The sequence below is a fragment of the Cydia splendana genome, chromosome 3 (assembly GCF_910591565.1).
Source record: "Cydia splendana chromosome 3, ilCydSple1.2, whole genome shotgun sequence".
NCBI lineage: Eukaryota > Metazoa > Arthropoda > Insecta > Lepidoptera > Tortricidae > Cydia > Cydia splendana.
Window position 1 is genome coordinate 16876378 of NC_085962.1, and position 21250 is coordinate 16897627.

The 21250-nt window shown below is 34.5% G+C and overlaps 1 protein-coding gene across 2 annotated transcripts in view; it reads right to left on the bottom strand.

The window, feature by feature from the left end:
- The window catches only part of LOC134806572 (proton channel OtopLc-like), a 36186-nt gene that overhangs the window by 555 nt on the left and 14381 nt on the right, over window positions 1–21250 (bottom strand). For both annotated transcript variants that reach the window (XM_063779880.1, XM_063779881.1), the window contains 2 exons: window positions 2149–2372; window positions 196–391 (listed from right to left, as the gene is read on the bottom strand). In XM_063779880.1, coding sequence (XP_063635950.1) covers window positions 196–391; window positions 2149–2372 — 420 coding nt within the window. The remainder of the gene's footprint in view (window positions 1–195; window positions 392–2148; window positions 2373–21250) is intronic.

Here is a 21250-nt window from a genome sequence, read left to right on the forward strand (position 1 = left end):
AATGGTAACATTAGACTAATGTTATTAATCTAACTAATACCGTTCGAAAAATGGGCCCCAGGAGGCAAATTAATAATATATTTGTAAGATCTGATTACGCGACCAGCATCAGCTGCAACCACTCATCCAGCCACAACATCGTCTGTGTCAAGCTCTGAGTCACCGCGCATGTTGACAGTATTGAATGGAACCTACTTGCAGAGGATGGAACTCGGCTCTGGCGTTCTTCACCCGGTTGAGCAGCCAGAGCGCGAAGTTGCCAACGAGCAGGAAGGTGACGAGCTGCCGGCCGGCGCGCGGGCCGCCGTCCGCGCAGCGCCGCGACCACGCGTCCAGCACCAGCAGCGTCTGGCATGAGCTTTGGATCACCGCGCACAGAGGCGACAAGATTCTGAAGGGAGAATTAATCCTGAAACTGACTTGGTTTTAATGAGTTCCCCAAAAACTATAGTGCGTACATAACTAAAATTGTACGTATTTGTTGGGACAAATCTCTAATGAGAGATGAGACGGTAAATTTTTTAAATTATTTTTAATCTTCTAAAAATCTAAACTAAGAAGCGGTGCATAACAATCGTAGCACCTAAGTTCCAAATTTCATTAAAAGATGGATTTACTTAGATTGACGGACGTACAGACGGACATGACGAAATTATAAGGGTTCCGTTTTTGCCATTTTGACTACCTTCGGAACCCTATAAAAAGATTTCGGTTCTGACTCTAACTTTGACTGAGACTGCACAGTGACTGGTCAGTTGGACTTGGACTGGAAGTGGAGCGTACATGGCAGTGGGGCGAACACGTAATTAATATTGTTGTTTAGGTAGTTGCCCGCCGCTTAGCACATTCAGTGCCAGCGCGAGCTACGCGCTACGAGCGTAGCCGATATCACAGGAAAAACCGTAAAAAGCGCCTACGAACAGAGAACCCGCCTAGCGGGTCGCTGGCAGTGAATGTTTTAGACGTCAATATAGTAAAAACCGGCCAAGTGCGAGTCAGACTCGCGTTCCAAGGGTTCCGTACATTACAGAATTTTTAACATTGTATTTTTTGATGTGAAACGTGAGTGAAATGTCTTTAAAAAAACCCGTCAAAAACTAAGCAGTTAAGTCCGACTCACGCTTGACTGCACATTTCTAATAGGTTTTCCTGTGATTTATATGTAAAGACCTATTTTGTGTATTATTTCAAAATTTTAAACCCGGTAGTTTCGGAGATAAAGGGGAGAAAGGTCAGTTTTGGCCTATTTTCTTAAATTATTTCTGAACAATTTATCTTAAAATTAAAATAAATAAATAAAAATATATTTGAAATTCTCACAATTAGTACTTTCATTTGATATAGGTATAACACGATATAGTTTGCAAAACTTTATTTTTTAACTGTCTCATTTACCCCCCAAAAGAGCCATCTATGTTTAAAATTCATTTTTAATTATGTTACGAGTACATGTCCATCTTCGGGTCACAGACAGAATATGTGTACCAAATTTCAACTTAATTGAATCAGTAGTTTCGGAGAAAATAGGCTGTGACAGACGGACAGCCAGACACACGAGTGATCCTATAAGGGTTCCGTTTTTTCCTTTTGAGGTACGGAACCCTAAAAAAGCAAAAAATTGTCTTTCCTGAAGATTTGTACATATGTTATTTCGTCATTTATATTTTTTCTTATGTCTCAAAATCTGTAGGTACATATTTTATGCAGTTGTAGTGTGGTGAGAACGGATTTTAAACGTCGAGCTGCTTCAGGCTGAAATTGAATCCGAGCATCGCAATATGCAAATGAATTGATTTTGCGATGTAGTGACGTGTCGTGTGTCTATTATCATGAACGACGAAGGACGCTCGTCGCTCGTACCACAAAACAGATTATAACTTCTTTCGCACATATGACGCTTGACTATTGATATTCCATTCGCATCTAAAAGGATTTAGAGTACTTAGAATTTAGGAGGCCCTTGTTTCCATCTCATAACCATTGCTAGGTTGCCTGGGACTCTAGGCTCGGGCCTTATGGGCCTAAGCGAAAAATCTGGCCCTGCGTCTGGATGTCTGTCCGCGGCTTACATTTTATTTTACCACTTTGTCGGCATGATTGATTTATATGTCCATGCCAAATTGCAAATTTATTTGGAATAAATTGTACCTTGTAGCCCTCCGGCCTTCCGGGTACCGGTGTATAAGGAAGCCGGCCCCAATGATCTGGAACAGGTAGTAAAGGTACACGCCACACTGCGTGACGAGCAGCAGCGCGTGCTCGAGCGGCATGGCGGCGGCGGCGCGGCGCAGCGGCAACGTGCGCATGCGCTGGATGCACGCCGCCGACCCCGCACCCATCAGGAGGAACAGGATCGTCTCCCACACGTTTATCTATAAATTATTTTATTAGTTACTAAACAAATCTACAATATTTTTTATTATTTTTTTATTATTATTACTAGCTGTGCCCGCGGCTCCGCCCGCGTGGAATTCGGTCTGTGTCAGTAAGCGGCTAATTTCTAATCCTAATTTCTCTCCCTCTCCCCTGAAGGCGGAACTTGAAGTAAAGTTGACAGATGGATATGCTAGAGGATTGTAGTCCAGATGAAATATTTTACAGTTACCACTAAATAAAACTACACTCCAAAATCAATAGTTCTTTTCGCCCTAATTCAAATTTTACATGTGATTTAAACGACAGAGTAGTAGGTGTGCCTATATCGGACGATACAGTAAGGTATACGCGCGCGAGCGAAAGCGAAGCGGCCTGCCTGGCTAGAGCGCCACTCGCCGTGGTCTTCTTCAGACTCCTGAGGAAGACCACGTGCCCCTTGTAAGATCAATGCGTTGCGAGACTTTCGCGAATGATTCGATTTTTTTCGGGAAGGCATGGAAATGCGTATAAAATGCGAGTCCCAAATCGTTTGCCTCCGCAAACGACCAGTGCCGGATTATGATATTTTGATGCCCTAAGCATTTCTAGACCATGGTGCCCCCTCTCCCTAGGGTCATCAAGATTACATTGAATTTTTTTGGTAAATTGACGTTCATTGCCGCATTACAGCTGAGAATGGAAATCAGTCACATCATTTTCACGAAAATTGACAGTGCCGCAGCAGTAACGTTGCAACAGAGTACAGTCAACAACAGAGCTATGAATACAGGCAAAGTGTCAAAAATATGTATACAGTACTTTATTGCCTGTACATTAAGGTCGTGTATACATATTTTTGGCACTTTGCCTGTATTCATAGCTCTGTTGTTGACTGTACCTAATGCTGCTGCAGTCGCCACCCGAATGTGATCTCTATCATATCTTAGAATGTTATAGAAAACGCGAGCGAAGCGAGCGCGAAAATTTTTCGATATAAAAACGCAACTTGATAGACAGTTGTACATTTTTACTTTTAGTATGGAAATTAGTTACATAATTTTATCACGAAAATTGACAGTGCTGCAGCAGTAACGTAGCAACAGAGTAATGCTGCTGCAGTCGCCACCCGAATGTCACCTTTGTCATATAATAGAAAGGTATTGAAAACGCGAGCGAAGCGAGCGCGAAAATTGTTCGATATAAAAAACGCAATTTGATAGACAGTTGTACATTTTTACTTTTAGTATGGAAATCAGTCACATCATTTTATCACGAAAATTGACAGTGCTGCAGCAGTAACGTTGCAACAGAATAATGCTGCTGCAGTCGAATGTCACCTTTAACATATCGTAGAATGTTATAGAAATATGTTATAGAAAATTTTTCGAAATAAAAAGCGCAATTTGATAGACAGTTGTACATTTTTACTATTAGTATGGAAATCAGTTACATAATTTTATCACGAAAATTGACAGTGCTGCAGCAGTAACGTAGAAACAGAGTAATGCTGCTGCAGTCGCCACCCGAATGTCACCTTTGTCATATAATAGAAAGTGATTGAAAACGCGAGCGAAGCGAGCGCGAAAATTTTTCGATATAAAAAACGCAATTTGATAGACAGTTGTACATTTTTACTTTTAGTATGGAAATCAGTCACATCATTTTATCACGAAAATTGATAGTGCTGCAGTAGTAACGTTGCAACAGAATAATGCTGCTGCAGTCGCCACCCGAATGTCACCTTTGTCATATAATAGAAAGGTATTGAAAACGCGAGCGAAGCGAGCGCGAAAATTGTTCGATATAAAAAACGCAATTTGATAGACAGTTGTACATTTTTACTTTTAGTATGGAAATCAGTCACATCATTTTATCACGAAAATTGACAGTGCTGCAGCAGTAACGTTGCAACAGAGTAATGCTGCTGCAGTCGCCACCCGAATGTCACCTTTATGATATCTTAGAATGTTATAGGAAACGCGAGCGAAGCGAGCGCGAAAATGTTTCAATATAAAAAACGCAATTTGATAGACAGTTGTACATTTTTACTTTTAGTATGGAAATCAGTCACATAATTTTGTCACGAAAATTGACACTGCTGCAGCAGTAACGTTGCAACAGAGTAATGCTGCTGCAGTCGCCAGCCGAATGTCACCTTTATCATACCTTAGAAAGTTATTGAAAACGCGAGCGAAGCGAGCGCGAAAATTTTTCGATATAAAAACCACAATTTGATAGACAGTTGTACATTTTTACTTTTAGTCCCATCCAGGCGCGAATCCAGGATTTCATATATATATAATATATAATTCATATAATTCGTTTATTGTCTGTAGAACATGGGTATATACAATGATGGAACATGATTTAATATGGAATCACCATGGTCTTGCCAAAAGGCGTACAAACAGTCACACTTATAACTACTTACTACTACTTAAAACATAAGTCATGCAAATGCAAATTACAATATTATTTACAAATTTATGATTTAACAGAAGCGGTCTCATATCTAATATTAATTACGGCGATAATGTTAAGATTTGTCACAGAGGTACTCTTGAATGGAGTAGTAGGCTTTTTTTGATAAAAAGTCATGCAAAATTTTCTTATTACAGTTTAAGATGGGTTTTGGGAGGTTATTATATAATTTAGGTGCCATTCCGAATACACTTTTGGAAAGTAAGGCCGTTTTGAATGGTTTTGCGTATATTTCTCCTTGATGTCTAATGCTATTAAGTTTTGTAAATTGACATATGTTTAGTTTCACGTGTATAGCTACTTCATAGATGAAAAGGCAAGGCAAAGTTAGTATTTGATGTTTTGTGTACAGGGGTTTACAAGACTCTAAAGATTTTTCATAACATGCTGCTCTAAGACATTTCTTTTGTGATCTGAATGCTCTTTCTCTATCTGTGGAGTTTCCCCAGAATATAACTCCATACCGTAAAGTGGACGTTACATATGCGTGATACGCTGTAAGCACAGTTGCCTGATTAGCTACTTTCCTTAAGTTATATAAAGCGTAGGAGTATTGGTCTAGTTTACTACATACTATATCGATTTGATTTTTCCATGTCAGTAGAAACTATTCCCCGATTCTGGCCCCACCTCTCAGTGGTCACCGATCCTGACCCCAGGGCCGATCCACCGCCCCCGCTGAACCTAAAAAAAAAAAAAAAAAAAAAAAAAAAAAAAAAAAAAAAAAAAAAAGCCCCCCATTTGAATTGATTGCGCTAGGTCTCAGCAGTGCCCGGCGCCTCCTTCAGGTACTTACGAAATACGCTAATTAAACAATACACCTTGCTCACCACGGTAACAATAGGCTTATCGACCCTTTTCTATTGTTCGATCTCGACTCGGGCGCGTTATTGTGTTACCGAGCATACTACCTGGATGGACCCTTCACCCACGACGTCTTCATTCATGCCTTCTTTATGTGTGTATTATACTGTAGGTGTTTGTGATAGGTATTAGCGATAGGTATTTGCAATAGGTATTACCGATAGGTATTTGCAAAAGGTACTTATTTGCGATTCATTATCTTATTATCTTACAACCTCTTGGAGCTATTTCGATTTATAAGGAATACAGTTCTAACCTAACCTAACCTAATTAGAATTTACACAAGTAATCCGTCGGTAGCCTAAACTAACCTAAACCTTCTTTTACCAAACGTAACTTGACCAAACCTAACTAAAATCAACCTAACTTCTCATTTCAAACTAACCTGCTTTCACCTAGTCTTCGTTCAAGTTATGTTTTAACCTAAATACCTAAACTTCTTACCTATCCAAACTAAAGCATCCTACATATCGTATACATACTTACCTATATTGTGCATATTGTATTGTGTTATTTTATTTAGTTTTACCTATTTCTAACTCATTATTTTTGTCTGCGATAAATGCAATTCTACCTAATGTAGCCTTTTTTATTCTTAAACTTAGTATGTAAGTATGTCTCATTATCTAATACTATATGTTTATTTTCACATACATTTTTATGTTCTTTGTAACACGATAGAAAGTGAACTCGTAGCTACTTGTTTCTTTGTATTATTAAAATAATAACTAGGCGTGTGAGGCATTTCTTGTGCACTTGTTTTCATTGTTATAACAGCTTAATTGCTTTATTGATAGACGTCTATTATATTTTATGCTGACAATGGATTATTATGTGGATATAATTTGGGTTTGAGTACAGGGAGCGTCTGTTTAGATGAACTTGTTGAGACATGTTACTTTGTATGATTTAAAAAAAATAACGAGACGTGTCAACTGGTTTCAACATGATTTAGTCTAATACGTCGGCATTTCTTGTGTGTTGGTATTCATTGTTATAACAGCATAATTGCTTTATTGGTAGACATCTATTATATTTTATACTGACAATGGATTTATTGTTTCCTATTATGCTTTTGAATTTGGGTTTTAGTAAAGAGAGCGTCTGTATTAGATGAACCTGTTGAGACATGATTTGAACGATACTGTATCCTGCTCACTATCACAGTATAAAAGCCGAAGAGAAATGGCTTTGAGTAAGTATTACTGTCGTGGCAGTCCTCTGTATCAGAGCTCCTTGTATCTACTGCAGTATATAGAAATATAGTGTTAATTCAACAGTGAAGTGTTTAAGTGTTTATAGAAAGACCCAACAATGGATGTAAGTATGTCTTTTATTACCGTAACTTACTTTGTTTTGTTTTCACTTGTGTTCTTTGTGTTTTAATTATCAAGATTGTAGACAGTGTGTAAATTATTGTTTTATATTGTTTCAGTTCACTGAAAATACTTTCAAGAACTATTACTACCCGGATGATAATAAAGACGAATCAAGCGATGAAGAGGGTACGCTTGGTCTCAAAGTTAAACAAGCCATCGCAAAGAAACGTTCAGGAAACAATATCGATAGCTTCTTTGAACGACCTAAAAAGCAGTCTAAAGTTGTGAAACGGTCTTCAAATGTGAGCAAAAGTTCACCAGACGGTGTTGCAAACTTGTCATCCGGACAAGACGACGGGGCCTATGCATCACATTTGATTAAAATCGAGATATATGATATGCATAAAATCAAAAGCGTCCCACCCATGGAACACTGGAAGCATGCGGACTTCAGATTGAAATATTTTGCGTTGGAAGACGATTTGGAGCTACAAAATACGCGAAATATTATTTATAACATAACAAAGCAATTAGCTTCTAAGGACAGTAGTGTGAAATATTTTATAGATAATAAGAAACAGTGATAGTTATAATTATTAATGATAGTAGTAGCTTAATGATTGTGTTAACGTATTTCTCATTTTTTACCTCTCCTTAAGTACATTTTCCATGTAACAGATTATTTTTATTGTATCACATTACAACAAGTTTTAATTTAATACTTCTCATTTGTAAAGATTACAGTCCCCACTCTTAGAAATCTTATACCTGTAGTCAACTATTTAAATGAAAGAAAGCACTGTATGATTTCTCATTTCATAATGGACTCTTTGAGTTGTGATGTCTACGATCTTGAACTTATCAGACTCTGTGAAGAAATAGAAGAAAATGAATATCTATGCGAGGCTGCCCGTCTTGTGAGCCAACTACATCGAGAGGCGTAAGTAAAAGTATTCCTGTTCATACATGTTTATAACTCTTAACCAGTACCTGTTTAACAAAGGATGGGTTCCTCCTAACTTGTTGTGACCAGAACTTATTGTTAGGATAAACGTGGGGTGGGAGAGTGCTGGTTATATAAGCGGGGTATCTCGAGTTCATATCATTCAGTGTTTTGGTGCCGTGCTTGTACTGTGATATCCTTTTCCATAATGGTGTTTACTTACTATCATATTGGTCTCACTTTGCCTCGTAATAAGATTGAGGAATTAAGTAAAGAATTTATTTTAGCATATTTTCATAGAAATATAAGAATGTGGTATATATCAAACAAATTACCTCACTCGTTACTGGAAGATTCTGATATTATACCGTATTATACACCATGTGATGGGCATATCAAAAATTCCAAGGGGAATACTCAGTCATCAGATGTGATTGATGGAGTTTTGATGATGCGGGCCTATTGTCAGCAGTGTCGAAAAGACTTACGTTAGTATATACAACCAACCGCTTTAGTAATTATTTTTATTTTATCTGACATTAAGATATTTATGTTTATTATGTATTGTTATAGATCTTCTCAAATAGGACGGGGAGTAAAAAGGACAGCTGCAGTTTTGGAGACCGAAGAATTCTTGGTGAAGAAAAACCGTTCAGCAGCTGCTGAACCTGTAGCATCAACATCATCCGAACCAGTTCCCGATGTCATTGTGAGTACAAATAATAATCATGAAATTGAATGTTCTGTGTGTAATAAGTTTGTTTCTAAAAGATATTTTAAAAATCATTTAAATAGTAATCTTCACAAAAATAATGTTTTAAGGGTTGACATTGAATGGGTTAATGTTCAGTTAATTGAAAATGCTTTTAAGAATAGGGTGGCCACTTACAGAATACTATTAAATGAAAATGTTCACCAACCATTTACTCCCGAATCCATTTTACTAGGAAATAAAGAGAAAATCTTTGCATTATTGGATCGTTCCCTCACTGATCACCATGCTTTAAAAGTAAACTTTATTTTGAATGCGGATTTTACTCAAGAGAGCAAACAAGTAAATAATACATTTGATTTCCAATTATGTAACAATGTAGTTGATGTTAGCAGCGACAAAGATGATATTTTCGAGTCAGTTGTTAAAGATATATTAACAAAATTATTTAACTTTGAGAGAAAAGACAGTGGATGGAGTTTAGTAAAATTTAACTATCTAGATGTCAATGTAAACAAATTTAATCCATTGCGTGGTTCTTACTATATCGAATTACCACGTGATATTCAGAACAGAAAAGCAGTTATTAATGTAAAAAATAATGATCATGAATGTTTTAGATGGGCTGTATTGTCAGGCTTGTATCCACCTACAAGTCATCGTTCAAACACTGCGAAATCGTATATAGCGCATAAAAATAAATTAAATTTTAGAAATTTAACTTTCCCACTTAAGGTTGGAGATATTCAAAAATTTGAAAAAATGAATGATATAAGTATAAACGTTTTTGGTCTTGAATACAATTCGAAAAGTAAAAAACATGACGTAGTAGGCCCATTACACTTAACAAAGTGCAAAAAAGCTACCCACTTGAATTTATTGTACATATCCAAAGATAGTAAGGGGCATTATTGCTATATCAAAAATTTATCTAGGTTAGTATCTAAACAATTATCAAATACACAGCATGCTGCACATATTTGTGATGGTTGTTTGTCGAACTTTACAACTCGCAACAATTTAATGAATCATCAAAGAAACGATTGTTTCCATGTTTGTACACATTTACCTTCAGAACAGGATAAAAAGAAAAACTGGTTCAATGAAAACGTTTCCTCCAATATACTTACTTTCGATAATTATGAACGTAAATTAAGGGTACCTTTTGTTATTTATGCTGATTTCGAGGCCTTTCTAAACCCGATTCAAACAGGTACAATTAATCCTACTACATCCTCAACAACAAATGTACAAAAACATGAGGTATATAGTTTTGGATACTACATTAAATGTTCTTATAATGATAAATTGTCAGTGTACAGAACATATAAAGGCAAAAATTGCACCCAGGAATTTATGAAGTATATGGAACAAGACTTAAAGGCCATTTGTAGGAGAAATACTTTTGTAAAAACTCCATTGCCTTTATCTAATGCAAATAATGTGCATATTGCTCAGAGTAGTACATGTTATATTTGTGATAAAAATTTAAACGAGGATTCAGTCATTTCCTATAATTACCATACTGGTCTTTATGAAGGAGTGGCACATACATTTTGTTCTGAAAAATACAGGGCACCTAATTTTGTACCTGTATTTTTCCATAATTTGTGTAACTATGATAGTCATTTTATAGTGCATGGGCTTGGTTTGGCGGAAGGCGACATTGAACTGATTCCAGAGAACAAAGAGAAATACATTTCATTTTCTAAGAGCTTACAAATAAATAATCGCACAATTAAATTGAGATTTGTCGATTCACTTAAATTTATGTCCAGTAGTCTTGACAAATTGGCAAAAAACTTGTTGCCTGAACAATTTCATGAATTAAAATTGAATTTTTCATGCGAGGAGGATTTTAAACGCTTATTACGAAAGGGTATCTATCCCTATGAACACATGTCATCATACGATTCTTTAAACTTAACAGCTCTTCCCTCTAAAGATGATTTCTTTAGTTCCTTGTCTGATAGTCACATCTCAGAAGAGGATTATGATCACGCAAAAGATGTTTGGTCTCATTTTCAATGCAAAAATATGGGTGATTATTCTGATTTATATTTAAAAACTGATGTTCTATTACTAACTGATATATTTGAAAATTTTAGAAACCTTTGTCTTAAGACGTATGGATTAGACCCCGCTCATTATTATACTGCTCCGGGATTAAGTTGGGATGCAATGTTAAGAACTACAAAAATAAAACTAGAACTCCTAACTGATATCGATAAAATAGCTTTTATATCAAAAAATATTCGAGGTGGCATATCACAATGTAGTAATAGATACGCGAAGGCTAATAATATTTTTTTGGAAGATTATAATCAAAATATCCCATCGTCATTTCTTATGTACTTTGATGCAAATAACCTTTACGGGTGGGCTATGTCTCAATGTCTTCCTACCGGTAAATTTGAATGGGTAAATACAGATACTGACTTTAATATATCTGATGACGCTGATCATGGTTTAATTTTAGAAGTTGATCTCGAATACCCTAACGAGTTGCATGACTCTCATTCAGATTTGCCATTTTGTCCTGAAAACGTTTGTTTGGGTAATTCCAAAGAAAAAAAATTAATTCCTAATTTAAATAAAAAAACGAATTATGTCATTCATTATAGAAATCTAAAACAGTGTTTGAAGAATGGTTTGAAATTGAGTAAAATCCATCGCATTCTTAAATTTCAGCAGTCTATGTGGTTAAAAAGTTACATAGATTTGAACACCCACATGCGATCACAGGCATCATCCGATTTTGAAAAAGATTTCTTTAAACTAATGAATAATTCAGTGTTCGGTAAAACCATGGAAAATGTTGCAAAACGCGTAAATGTCAAATTATTAAATCACTGGGAAAATCGAGGAAAAACGCAGGGGTTCAATCTTTGATAGCGAAACCTGAGTTCCATAGTTTATCCATATTCTCTGAGAATTTAGTAGCCGTTCAATTGAATAAAACTAAAATATTTTATAATAAACCGATTTATCTGGGATTTTGCGTATTAGATATATCGAAAACTTTGATGTATGACTTTCACTACAGCTACATGAAAACCAAATATCCAGACAATCTTAAGCTTCTTTATACAGATACTGATAGCTTAGTATATCAAATTTTCACGGAAAATTATTACGCAGATATAAAATCAGATCTTAATTTATATTTTGATACATCTGACTATCCTCCTAACAATAAATATGATTTGCCGTTAATAAATAAAAAGCGATTAGGGTTTTTCAAAGATGAAAATAATGGTAGAATTTTAAAAGAGTTTGTAGGTCTGAGATCTAAAATGTATACCTTAGATGTTGAAAAATATGACGAGAATGATGAGAAAACCGAAAAATACGCTGTTTTATCAAAAGCCAAAGGAGTCAATAAATGTGTTACAAAAAAATTTACTCTTGACAATTACAAAACGTGTTTATTTAATAAAAATTTGCAACGCGCTCAAATGCTAAGATTTAAGTCTATAAAACATATAATATTCACTCAAAAAATAAATAAAATATCATTATCGCATGAAGATACAAAACGGTACTTATTAGAAAACTCTTCTGACACTCTAGCGTGGGGTCATTATAAAATACCGCAATAATGAAAAAGTTTCAAAGTTATAATATAATCACACAGAACATTCGAATTCCAAATTATTGTTTGTACATTGTATATTTTTTAAGGTATTACTTGTAAACATGTAAAAAAATGTATGAATTTTATTTTATTGTATCTTTTAAGGTATTTTTGTAAATATGAAACAAAAAAAATAATGTTAAAAGTGTGATCATAAATAATAAAAAAAAATTTACGTAATCATTTTGTTTTGTTTTTTTGTCTACTATATCTGAGTTGTTTAAATAGTAATCATCTTTCTGAATATTACCATTTAAAGTCCATCCGTTAACATATCAACACTCACCCACACACATACACACATACACATAGATTACGATATTTAATAATGATTCACTTTTATCATCCTTTCACCACCATTGTCGCAGGTCCTAGTGGGTGTGGTAAAACGCAATTTGTTACAAACTTTTTGAATAACTCCAAAGAGATATGTAATGTTGAATTTGATGAAATTATTTGGTGTTATCATGAAATGCAACCTCTCTACAATCTGGAAAATGTAAATTATAGTCAAGGAATACCAGATTTTTCAATGTTTGATGGGAAGAAACCTAAACTTCTTATTATAGATGATTTGATGAGAGAATCAGATGGACGAATCGTTGACATTTTTACGAAAGGTAGTCATCATAGAAACTTAAGTGTTTTTTATATTACACAAAACGTATTTCATCAAGGTAGAGGTCAACGTGATATTTCATTGAATACAAGCTACATTGTATTTTTTAAAAATCCCAGGGATAAAACTCAAATACGCTACCTGTCACGACAAGTTTACCCAGAAAACTCAAAGTTTGTGGACGAAGCCTACAAAGATGCTACAAAGGAGGCTCATGGTTACCTCATGATTGACCTGAAACAAAATACAAATGACATATGCCGTTTTAAAACAAAAATATTTCCGTTTGATGGGCATTGCACAGTGTATGTACCTAAAAAGGGGTTTAAATATGATAAAAATCACCATATTTTAGTCAGTTCTACATGATGCATGCAAGAGTAAACACATATAAACATTTACTTGAAGCATTGCAGTTGCTTAAACCCAAATATCGTACTGCATTACTTAAATCTTGTGACGATGAAGAGATCAACATTATTTGTGAGTGCATTTATAACGTCCTAAATGGGAAAATTCCATTAGAAAAAAAAGAAAAGACGAAACTAAAAAAATATAAAGATATTTTAAGAAAATTAGTTTCGAAAGGGAAACATAAAATAAGAAAAACTGTTATAGTTCAAAAAGGAGGTGCATTTCTACCTATTATTTTAGGTGCAGTTTTAAGTGCTTTAGTGAACTCTTTATCATAAACAAAATGGAAAACACAAAAAAAATGTTATTAGTTGAATCAGATTTTATTGAAAGGCTGAAAAGGAATGAGAGTCCACCCGAAAATTCCTCATCTCGGCTAGATGGAGAGATGCAAAAAATCCTTAAAAGTAAAATGAATGATCGCGAAAAGTGGACGTTATATTCTCAAGCATTACAAAGATTTCTACATTTTATTGAAACAGATCGAAAACCGTTTAGAATACCCATCGTGATGGAGGGGGTAGATCAAGTCATCAACGAAAGTAATGATATTATAAAAACAAAAGTGAACAAAAAGGAGGAGATTGAAAATAATGAGTCAGTTACAGATAATGTAACTGAAGCAGCCACACCGTCATCGTTTAATACACCACCTGGCGAAATAAATCAAGAACTAATGCCAATTAGTCCGTCAAAAATTATAAACATATTACCAAAATCTTATGAAAAAAAAGCTCGAACGTTGTTAGATTACATTGTTTCAAGTAAACCGAAAATTTGGTGGAAACAGACTGGTGAAGTTGTTATAAATAACCAAACCATTCAAAATAGTAATATTACTGATTTGGTAAGCGACACCGTTAGATGTCTTAAACGTCCTAAGCCAATTGGATGGGAAGTGTTTGCTTTACTTTTAAAAGATATCGAAGTTCCTAGGTCATGCATAGGTAATCCTACAAATTTAGCATTTATTAATGGTACTCCTTTGATTGAACCCTTTACCCCCTCCACATCTGTGAAGACGAGAGCCTCAACAGATAAAGATAATAATACTTCTACGCCTCTTGCTACACGGGAGCAAAAGCGATCCGGAAAGAAAATAGAGTGGGAAAGATGGACTCCTTATTAGATATTAACAGAATCTATTATGACGTCTCTAATCCAGCTGGCTATAGCAGTTTAAATAATTTATCAAAGGAAATGAAAGGTCAAATGAACAAAGAGGAAGTGAAAAAATGGTTACAATCCCAAGATACGCACACGCTGCATAAACCTATTCATAGACGATTTACTAGAAATAAATACATTCTCTCGAACTTTAATGAACTTTGGCAAGCTGATTTAAGTGATATGAGTACTTATAGTCAATATAATGATGGGTATAAATATATTCTTTGTGTTATTGATGTGTTCAGTAAATATGCTTTTGCAAGAGCCATGAAGAAGAAGGATTCAGCAACTGTTAAACAATGTTTTGAAAGCATATTTACTGAAGCCAACTCTGTTCCCCGTCACATCCAATCTGATAAAGGTACAGAATTTGTTTCAAAGGCGGTTAGAGATTACTTTAAGAGCAAAAATATTAATTATTATACCACTAATAACCCCGACATTAAAGCAAGTATAGTAGAAAGGTTTCAAAGAACACTTAAAATGAAAATGTGGCGTTACTTCACTCATAAGAATACATATAACTACACAAATATATTACAAGATCTTCTACATTCTTACAACCATAGCTATCATTCTAGCATTAAAATGCGCCCAGTTGATGTTAGCTCTAATAATATTATGACTGTTTGGTGTAATTTATATGATCGCAAAAAAGATAGGCAAATTTCATTAGAAACTAAAAAACTAAATGTAGGTGATCATGTTAGAATCACTAAATATAAGCATGTGTTTCAAAAAGGTTATGAAAGTAATTGGAGTGATGAAATATTTATTATTGATTCGATTATTAACAGATCGCCACGAGTTGTTTATACAATAAAGGATTTAGAAGGTGAACCCATCATTGGTACATTTTATTCTAAAGAATTACAAAAGGTAACTTACCTCCCCTCCAACGAGTATAAAATTGATAAAATAATACGCTCGCGTCGAGTTGCTGGCAGAAAGGAAATACTAGTTAAGTGGCAAGGTTATCCTAATAAATTTAATTCTTGGATACCTGAATCAAACTTAAAGAAAATATGAGTGAAAATAGTTTTTATCTAACTTTGTTAAGTAATAGTTCATCAGATTACTACACGGATAACACGACTGCACATTTCTTAACTAAATTACCAAAGACCATTAAATTGGATGGAGAATGGGTAGTTGGGTTGGTGGAATTTCAATATCCTTGTTCCATGTATAATGTTCAAGAGCACGAAAACATCATTTATTTAAAGAAAAAAGTGTTATCACCCACCGATAAAACTACAAAAATAGTAGATATAAAAACTCATATACCAGCCACTACATATGATAATATAGATCATTTTCTTCAAGCGTTTAATGAAAACCCACAGTTAAAAAATAACGTAAAATTTCGATATGATGGATTAACAAAACTGGTTGGAATAGCAACAACAAATAAAGAAATAACATCTATCATTACAACTCCGATACTAAGTCTGCAATTGGGTTTTAAACCGAAAACAAATTTAAAACAAAATACATTAGGAAAAAGCCCTGCAAATTTATATTTAGGTTTACCATCTCAAATATTTGTTTATACTGATATAATACACCCACAAGTAGTCGGAGATGTTATTACTTCATTACTCAGAATAATACCTTTAGATCCAACTAAGTTCATTTATGGAGCTTATAAAACTCACATCTTCTCACCCGCTCATTATGTACCAGTTTTACGAAGAGAGTTCGATACCATTGAAATAGATATAAGAACAACGACTGGTGTCAGAGTACCATTTCAATTTGGATCTTCTTGCGTGAAGCTACACTTTCAACGAGTAAAATGATTTACAACAGATCGTCAGTCTCTTGTCCTTACGAACATTATTATTCACACCAAGCCGGCTCTGGGATAGGTATTGTCTATAAGGGAGTTCCATATCAACGAGGACATGGTATAGGCAGTTTTTTGGGTGGACTATTTAGATCAGTGCTCCCTTTGTTATCTAGCGGTTTAAAAACCATTGGAAAAGAAACCTTAGGGGCAGGGGTTGGTTTGTTAACTGATATGGTAAATTCTCGTCCTATGGATAGTTCCATTCGATCACGATTTAAGGAAGCGAGCGCTAACCTAAAAAGAAAGGCTGATGAAAAAATTGATTCTCTCATGTCAGGATCTGGGTATAAAATGTCGAATAAAAGAAGAGAACCACTCATTACTCGAAAAGCATCGCGACGAAGAGGAAGTAGAAATAATAATAAAAATAACGATATATTTTCAAGTTAAATAATGTCATTTCTACACAGTCATTCATGTGAATGTGCAAAATCTGAATTAGATATATTTGCCCTTCCATCAACTCAAACAAGTATTGAAAGCGGACATTGGATTCATTACAAACCAATTTCATCTTTAAGTGATGATGGCCCCATTGAATTTCAAGTACCTGGATCAGGAGATGACTACATTGATCTATCACACACAATGTTACATATTACTGCTAAAGTATTGAATCAAGATGGGACAAAATTAAAAGCAGATGCCGGAGTTGGACCCACCAATAACTGGCTACATTCCCTTTTCAACCAACTTGATGTATATTTAAATCAAAAACTCATATCACCCCCAAACAATACATATGCTTACCGTGCTTATATGGAAAATCTTCTCAACTATGGACCGGCAGCCAAAAAAACCCATCTTACTTGTGGGTTATGGTATGAGGATACCCCAGGTTTTATGGATACCGTTGACGCCAACAACAAAGGATTTCAGAAAAGACTAGAATTTATCAAAGAGAGTAAGGAAGTGGAAATGATTGGACATTTGCATGGCGATATATTTAACCAAGAGAAATTCTTGGTAAATGGTGTTGAATTGCGTATTAAGTTAGTCCGATCAAAAGAATCATTTAATTTAATTTGTCATCAAGATAAAAAACTTAAAGTACAAATAACAGATGCTAGTCTCATTGTTAGAAGAACAAAAATCAATCCTAGCGTTTTGTTAGCCCATCAAAAAGTATTGGCAACAACGACTGCGAAGTACCCCATTACGAGAGCAGAAGTTAAGGTTCTTACAATACCAACAGGGGTCCAGGGTAAAACATTGGATAATATATTTCTCGGACAAATTCCTAAACGCTGTATTATTGGATTTGTATCAAATTCAGGTTTTAATGGAAATTTAGCTTTGAATCCATTTAATTTTCAAAATTATAATATGAATTCATTTAGTTTGTTTGTAGATGGTCATGAAATTCCTTCTAAAACATTACAACCGTCATTTAGTTCTGGTTTAATAGCGGCGGCATATCACACCTTATTTTCTGGAACTGGTATTCATTTTCACAACGAAGGTAATGGAATAAGTAGAACAGATTATGGTGGAGGATATTGTTTGTTATGTTTTGATTTAACCCCTGATTTATCTGCTAGTTCAACTTCACACTGGAATCTTGTTAGACATGGAAGTGTTCGGATAGAAGTACGCTTTGATTCGGCTCTAACTAGCACCATTAATTGTATCGTGTATGCAGAATTTGACAACATTATTGAAATAAACAAAAACCGTGATGTATCTGTAGATTATAATAGTTGAATAACATAATTATATAAATACAATGTTTTCTTTCGTTTACTTTATTTTGTTGTAGTCATTGTTTCCAGCATCATCAAGACATAAATTGTTATTAATTAAGTAATTATGGATACTAATGAGATTCAATTTTGTATGAAGAAATTAAACCCACTTTTTGAATCAAATGTTTTTGCTGCTAACAAAATACCTATTTGGGTCGATCTACCTGTCTTTATTGTTAGTAATTTGGACCCTGACACGAAACCAGGCTCCCACTGGGTTGCCATACACATTGATGTTACTGGTATAGGAGAATATTTTGATTCCTTCGGACGGAAACCTTCAGGTTACCATAACTTATTTTTAAAAAGAAACACCAGACAGTGGTTTTATAACAATAAACCTCTTCAAAACCATTTTACTTCAGTTTGTGGTGAATATTGTCTAGTTTATTTGTATTTTAAATATCATGGAAAAACTATGACAGATATGCTAAGTTTGTTTTCTGATAATTCTGTATGTAATGACCTTATATTAAGGAATATGTTTAAAACATTTTTTGTGAAATAAAATAATACGTGTACTTGAATAAGATTTTTTATTTTTTCATATAATACAAAGACCTTTTAAACCACACATTTTTTTTTTAATTTTATTATTTACAAAATATTTCTTAACATTCTTTGTTACTTAAAAAACGAGACGACACGAAAAATCTGTTACATGGAAAATGTACTTAAGGAGAGGTAAAAAATGAGAAATACGTTAACACAATCATTAAGCTACTACTATCATTAATAATTATAACTATCACTGTTTCTTATTATCTATAAAATATTTCACACTACTGTCCTTAGAAGCTAATTGCTTTGTTATGTTATAAATAATATTTCGCGTATTTTGTAGCTCCAAATCGTCTTCCAACGCAAAATATTTCAATCTGAAGTCCGCATGCTTCCAGTGTTCCATGGGTGGGACGTTTTTGATTTTATGCATATCATATATCTCGATTTTAATCAAATGTGATGCATAGGCCCCGTCGTCTTGTCCGGATGACAAGTTTGCAACACCGTCTGGTGAACTTTTGCTCACATTTGAAGACCGTTTCACAACTTTAGACTGCTTTTTAGGTCGTTCAAAGAAGCTATCGATATTGTTTCCTGAACGTTTCTTTGCGATGGCTTGTTTAACTTTGAGACCAAGCGTACCCTCTTCATCGCTTGATTCGTCTTTATTATCATCCGGGTAGTAATAGTTCTTGAAAGTATTTTCAGTGAACTGAAACAATATAAAACAATAATTTACACACTGTCTACAATCTTGATAATTAAAACACAAAGAACACAAGTGAAAACAAAACAAAGTAAGTTACGGTAATAAAAGACATACTTACATCCATTGTTGGGTCTTTCTATAAACACTTAAACACTTCACTGTTGAATTAACACTATATTTCTATATACTGCAGTAGATACAAGGAGCTCTGATACAGAGGACTGCCACGACAGTAATACTTACTCAAAGCCATTTCTCTTCGGCTTTTATACTGTGATAGTGAGCAGGATACAGTATCGTTCAAATCATGTCTCAACAGGTTCATCTAATACAGACGCTCTCTTTACTAAAACCCAAATTCAAAAGCATAATAGGAAACAATAAATCCATTGTCAGTATAAAATATAATAGATGTCTACCAATAAAGCAATTATGCTGTTATAACAATGAATACCAACACACAAGAAATGCCGACGTATTAGACTAAATCATGTTGAAACCAGTTGACACGTCTCGTTATTTTTTTTAAATCATACAAAGTAACATGTCTCAACAAGTTCATCTAAACAGACGCTCCCTGTACTCAAACCCAAATTATATCCACATAATAATCCATTGTCAGCATAAAATATAATAGACGTCTATCAATAAAGCAATTAAGCTGTTATAACAATGAAAACAAGTGCACAAGAAATGCCTCACACGCCTAGTTATTATTTTAATAATACAAAGAAACAAGTAGCTACGAGTTCACTTTCTATCGTGTTACAAAGAACATAAAAATGTATGTGAAAATAAACATATAGTATTAGATAATGAGACATACTTACATACTAAGTTTAAGAATAAAAAAGGCTACATTAGGTAGAATTGCATTTATCGCAGACAAAAATAATGAGTTAGAAATAGGTAAAACTAAATAAAATAACACAATACAATATGCACAATATAGGTAAGTATGTATACGATATGTAGGATGCTTTAGTTTGGATAGGTAAGAAGTTTAGGTATTTAGGTTAAAACATAACTTGAACGAAGACTAGGTGAAAGCAGGTTAGTTTGAAATGAGAAGTTAGGTTGATTTTAGTTAGGTTTGGTCAAGTTACGTTTGGTAAAAGAAGGTTTAGGTTAGTTTAGGCTACCGACGGATTACTTGTGTAAATTCTAATTAGGTTAGGTTAGGTTAGAACTGTATTCCTTATAAATCGAAATAGCTCCAAGAGGTTGTAAGATAATAAGATAATGAATCGCAAATAAGTACCTTTTGCAAATACCTATCGGTAATACCTATTGCAAATACCTATCGCTAATACCTATCACAAACACCTACAGTATAATACACACATAAAGAAGGCATGAATGAAGACGTCGTGGGTGAAGGGTCCATCCAGGTAGTATGCTCGGTAACACAATAACGCGCCCGAGTCGAGATCGAACAATAGAAAAGGGTCGATAAGCCTATTGTTACCGTGGTGAGCAAGGTGTATTGTTTAATTAGCGTATTTCGTAAGTACCTGAAGGAGGCGCCGGGCACTGCTGAGACCTAGCGCAATCAATTCAAATGGGGGGCTATTTGTTTTTTTTTTTTTTTTTTTTTTTTTTTTTTTTTTTTTTAGGTTCAGCGGGGGCGGTGGATCGGCCCTGGGGTCAGGATCGGTGACCACTGAGAGGTGGGGCCAGAATCGGGGAATAGTTTCTACTCATGTCAATTTACTGTCTAAATGTAATCCTAAGAAGCGCGTCATTTCAGTTTCGTCAATCTGTGTATTCTTATAATTAATATTTAGATCACTTGTCTTATTAACTCTTTGCCTAAAATTCATTATTTTTGTTTTAGATAAATTAATTTTTAAATTGTTTTTGTCCATCCATTCAATTATTCGTTCAAGCGTTCTATTAATGTTCAATTGATATGTCTCTAAATCT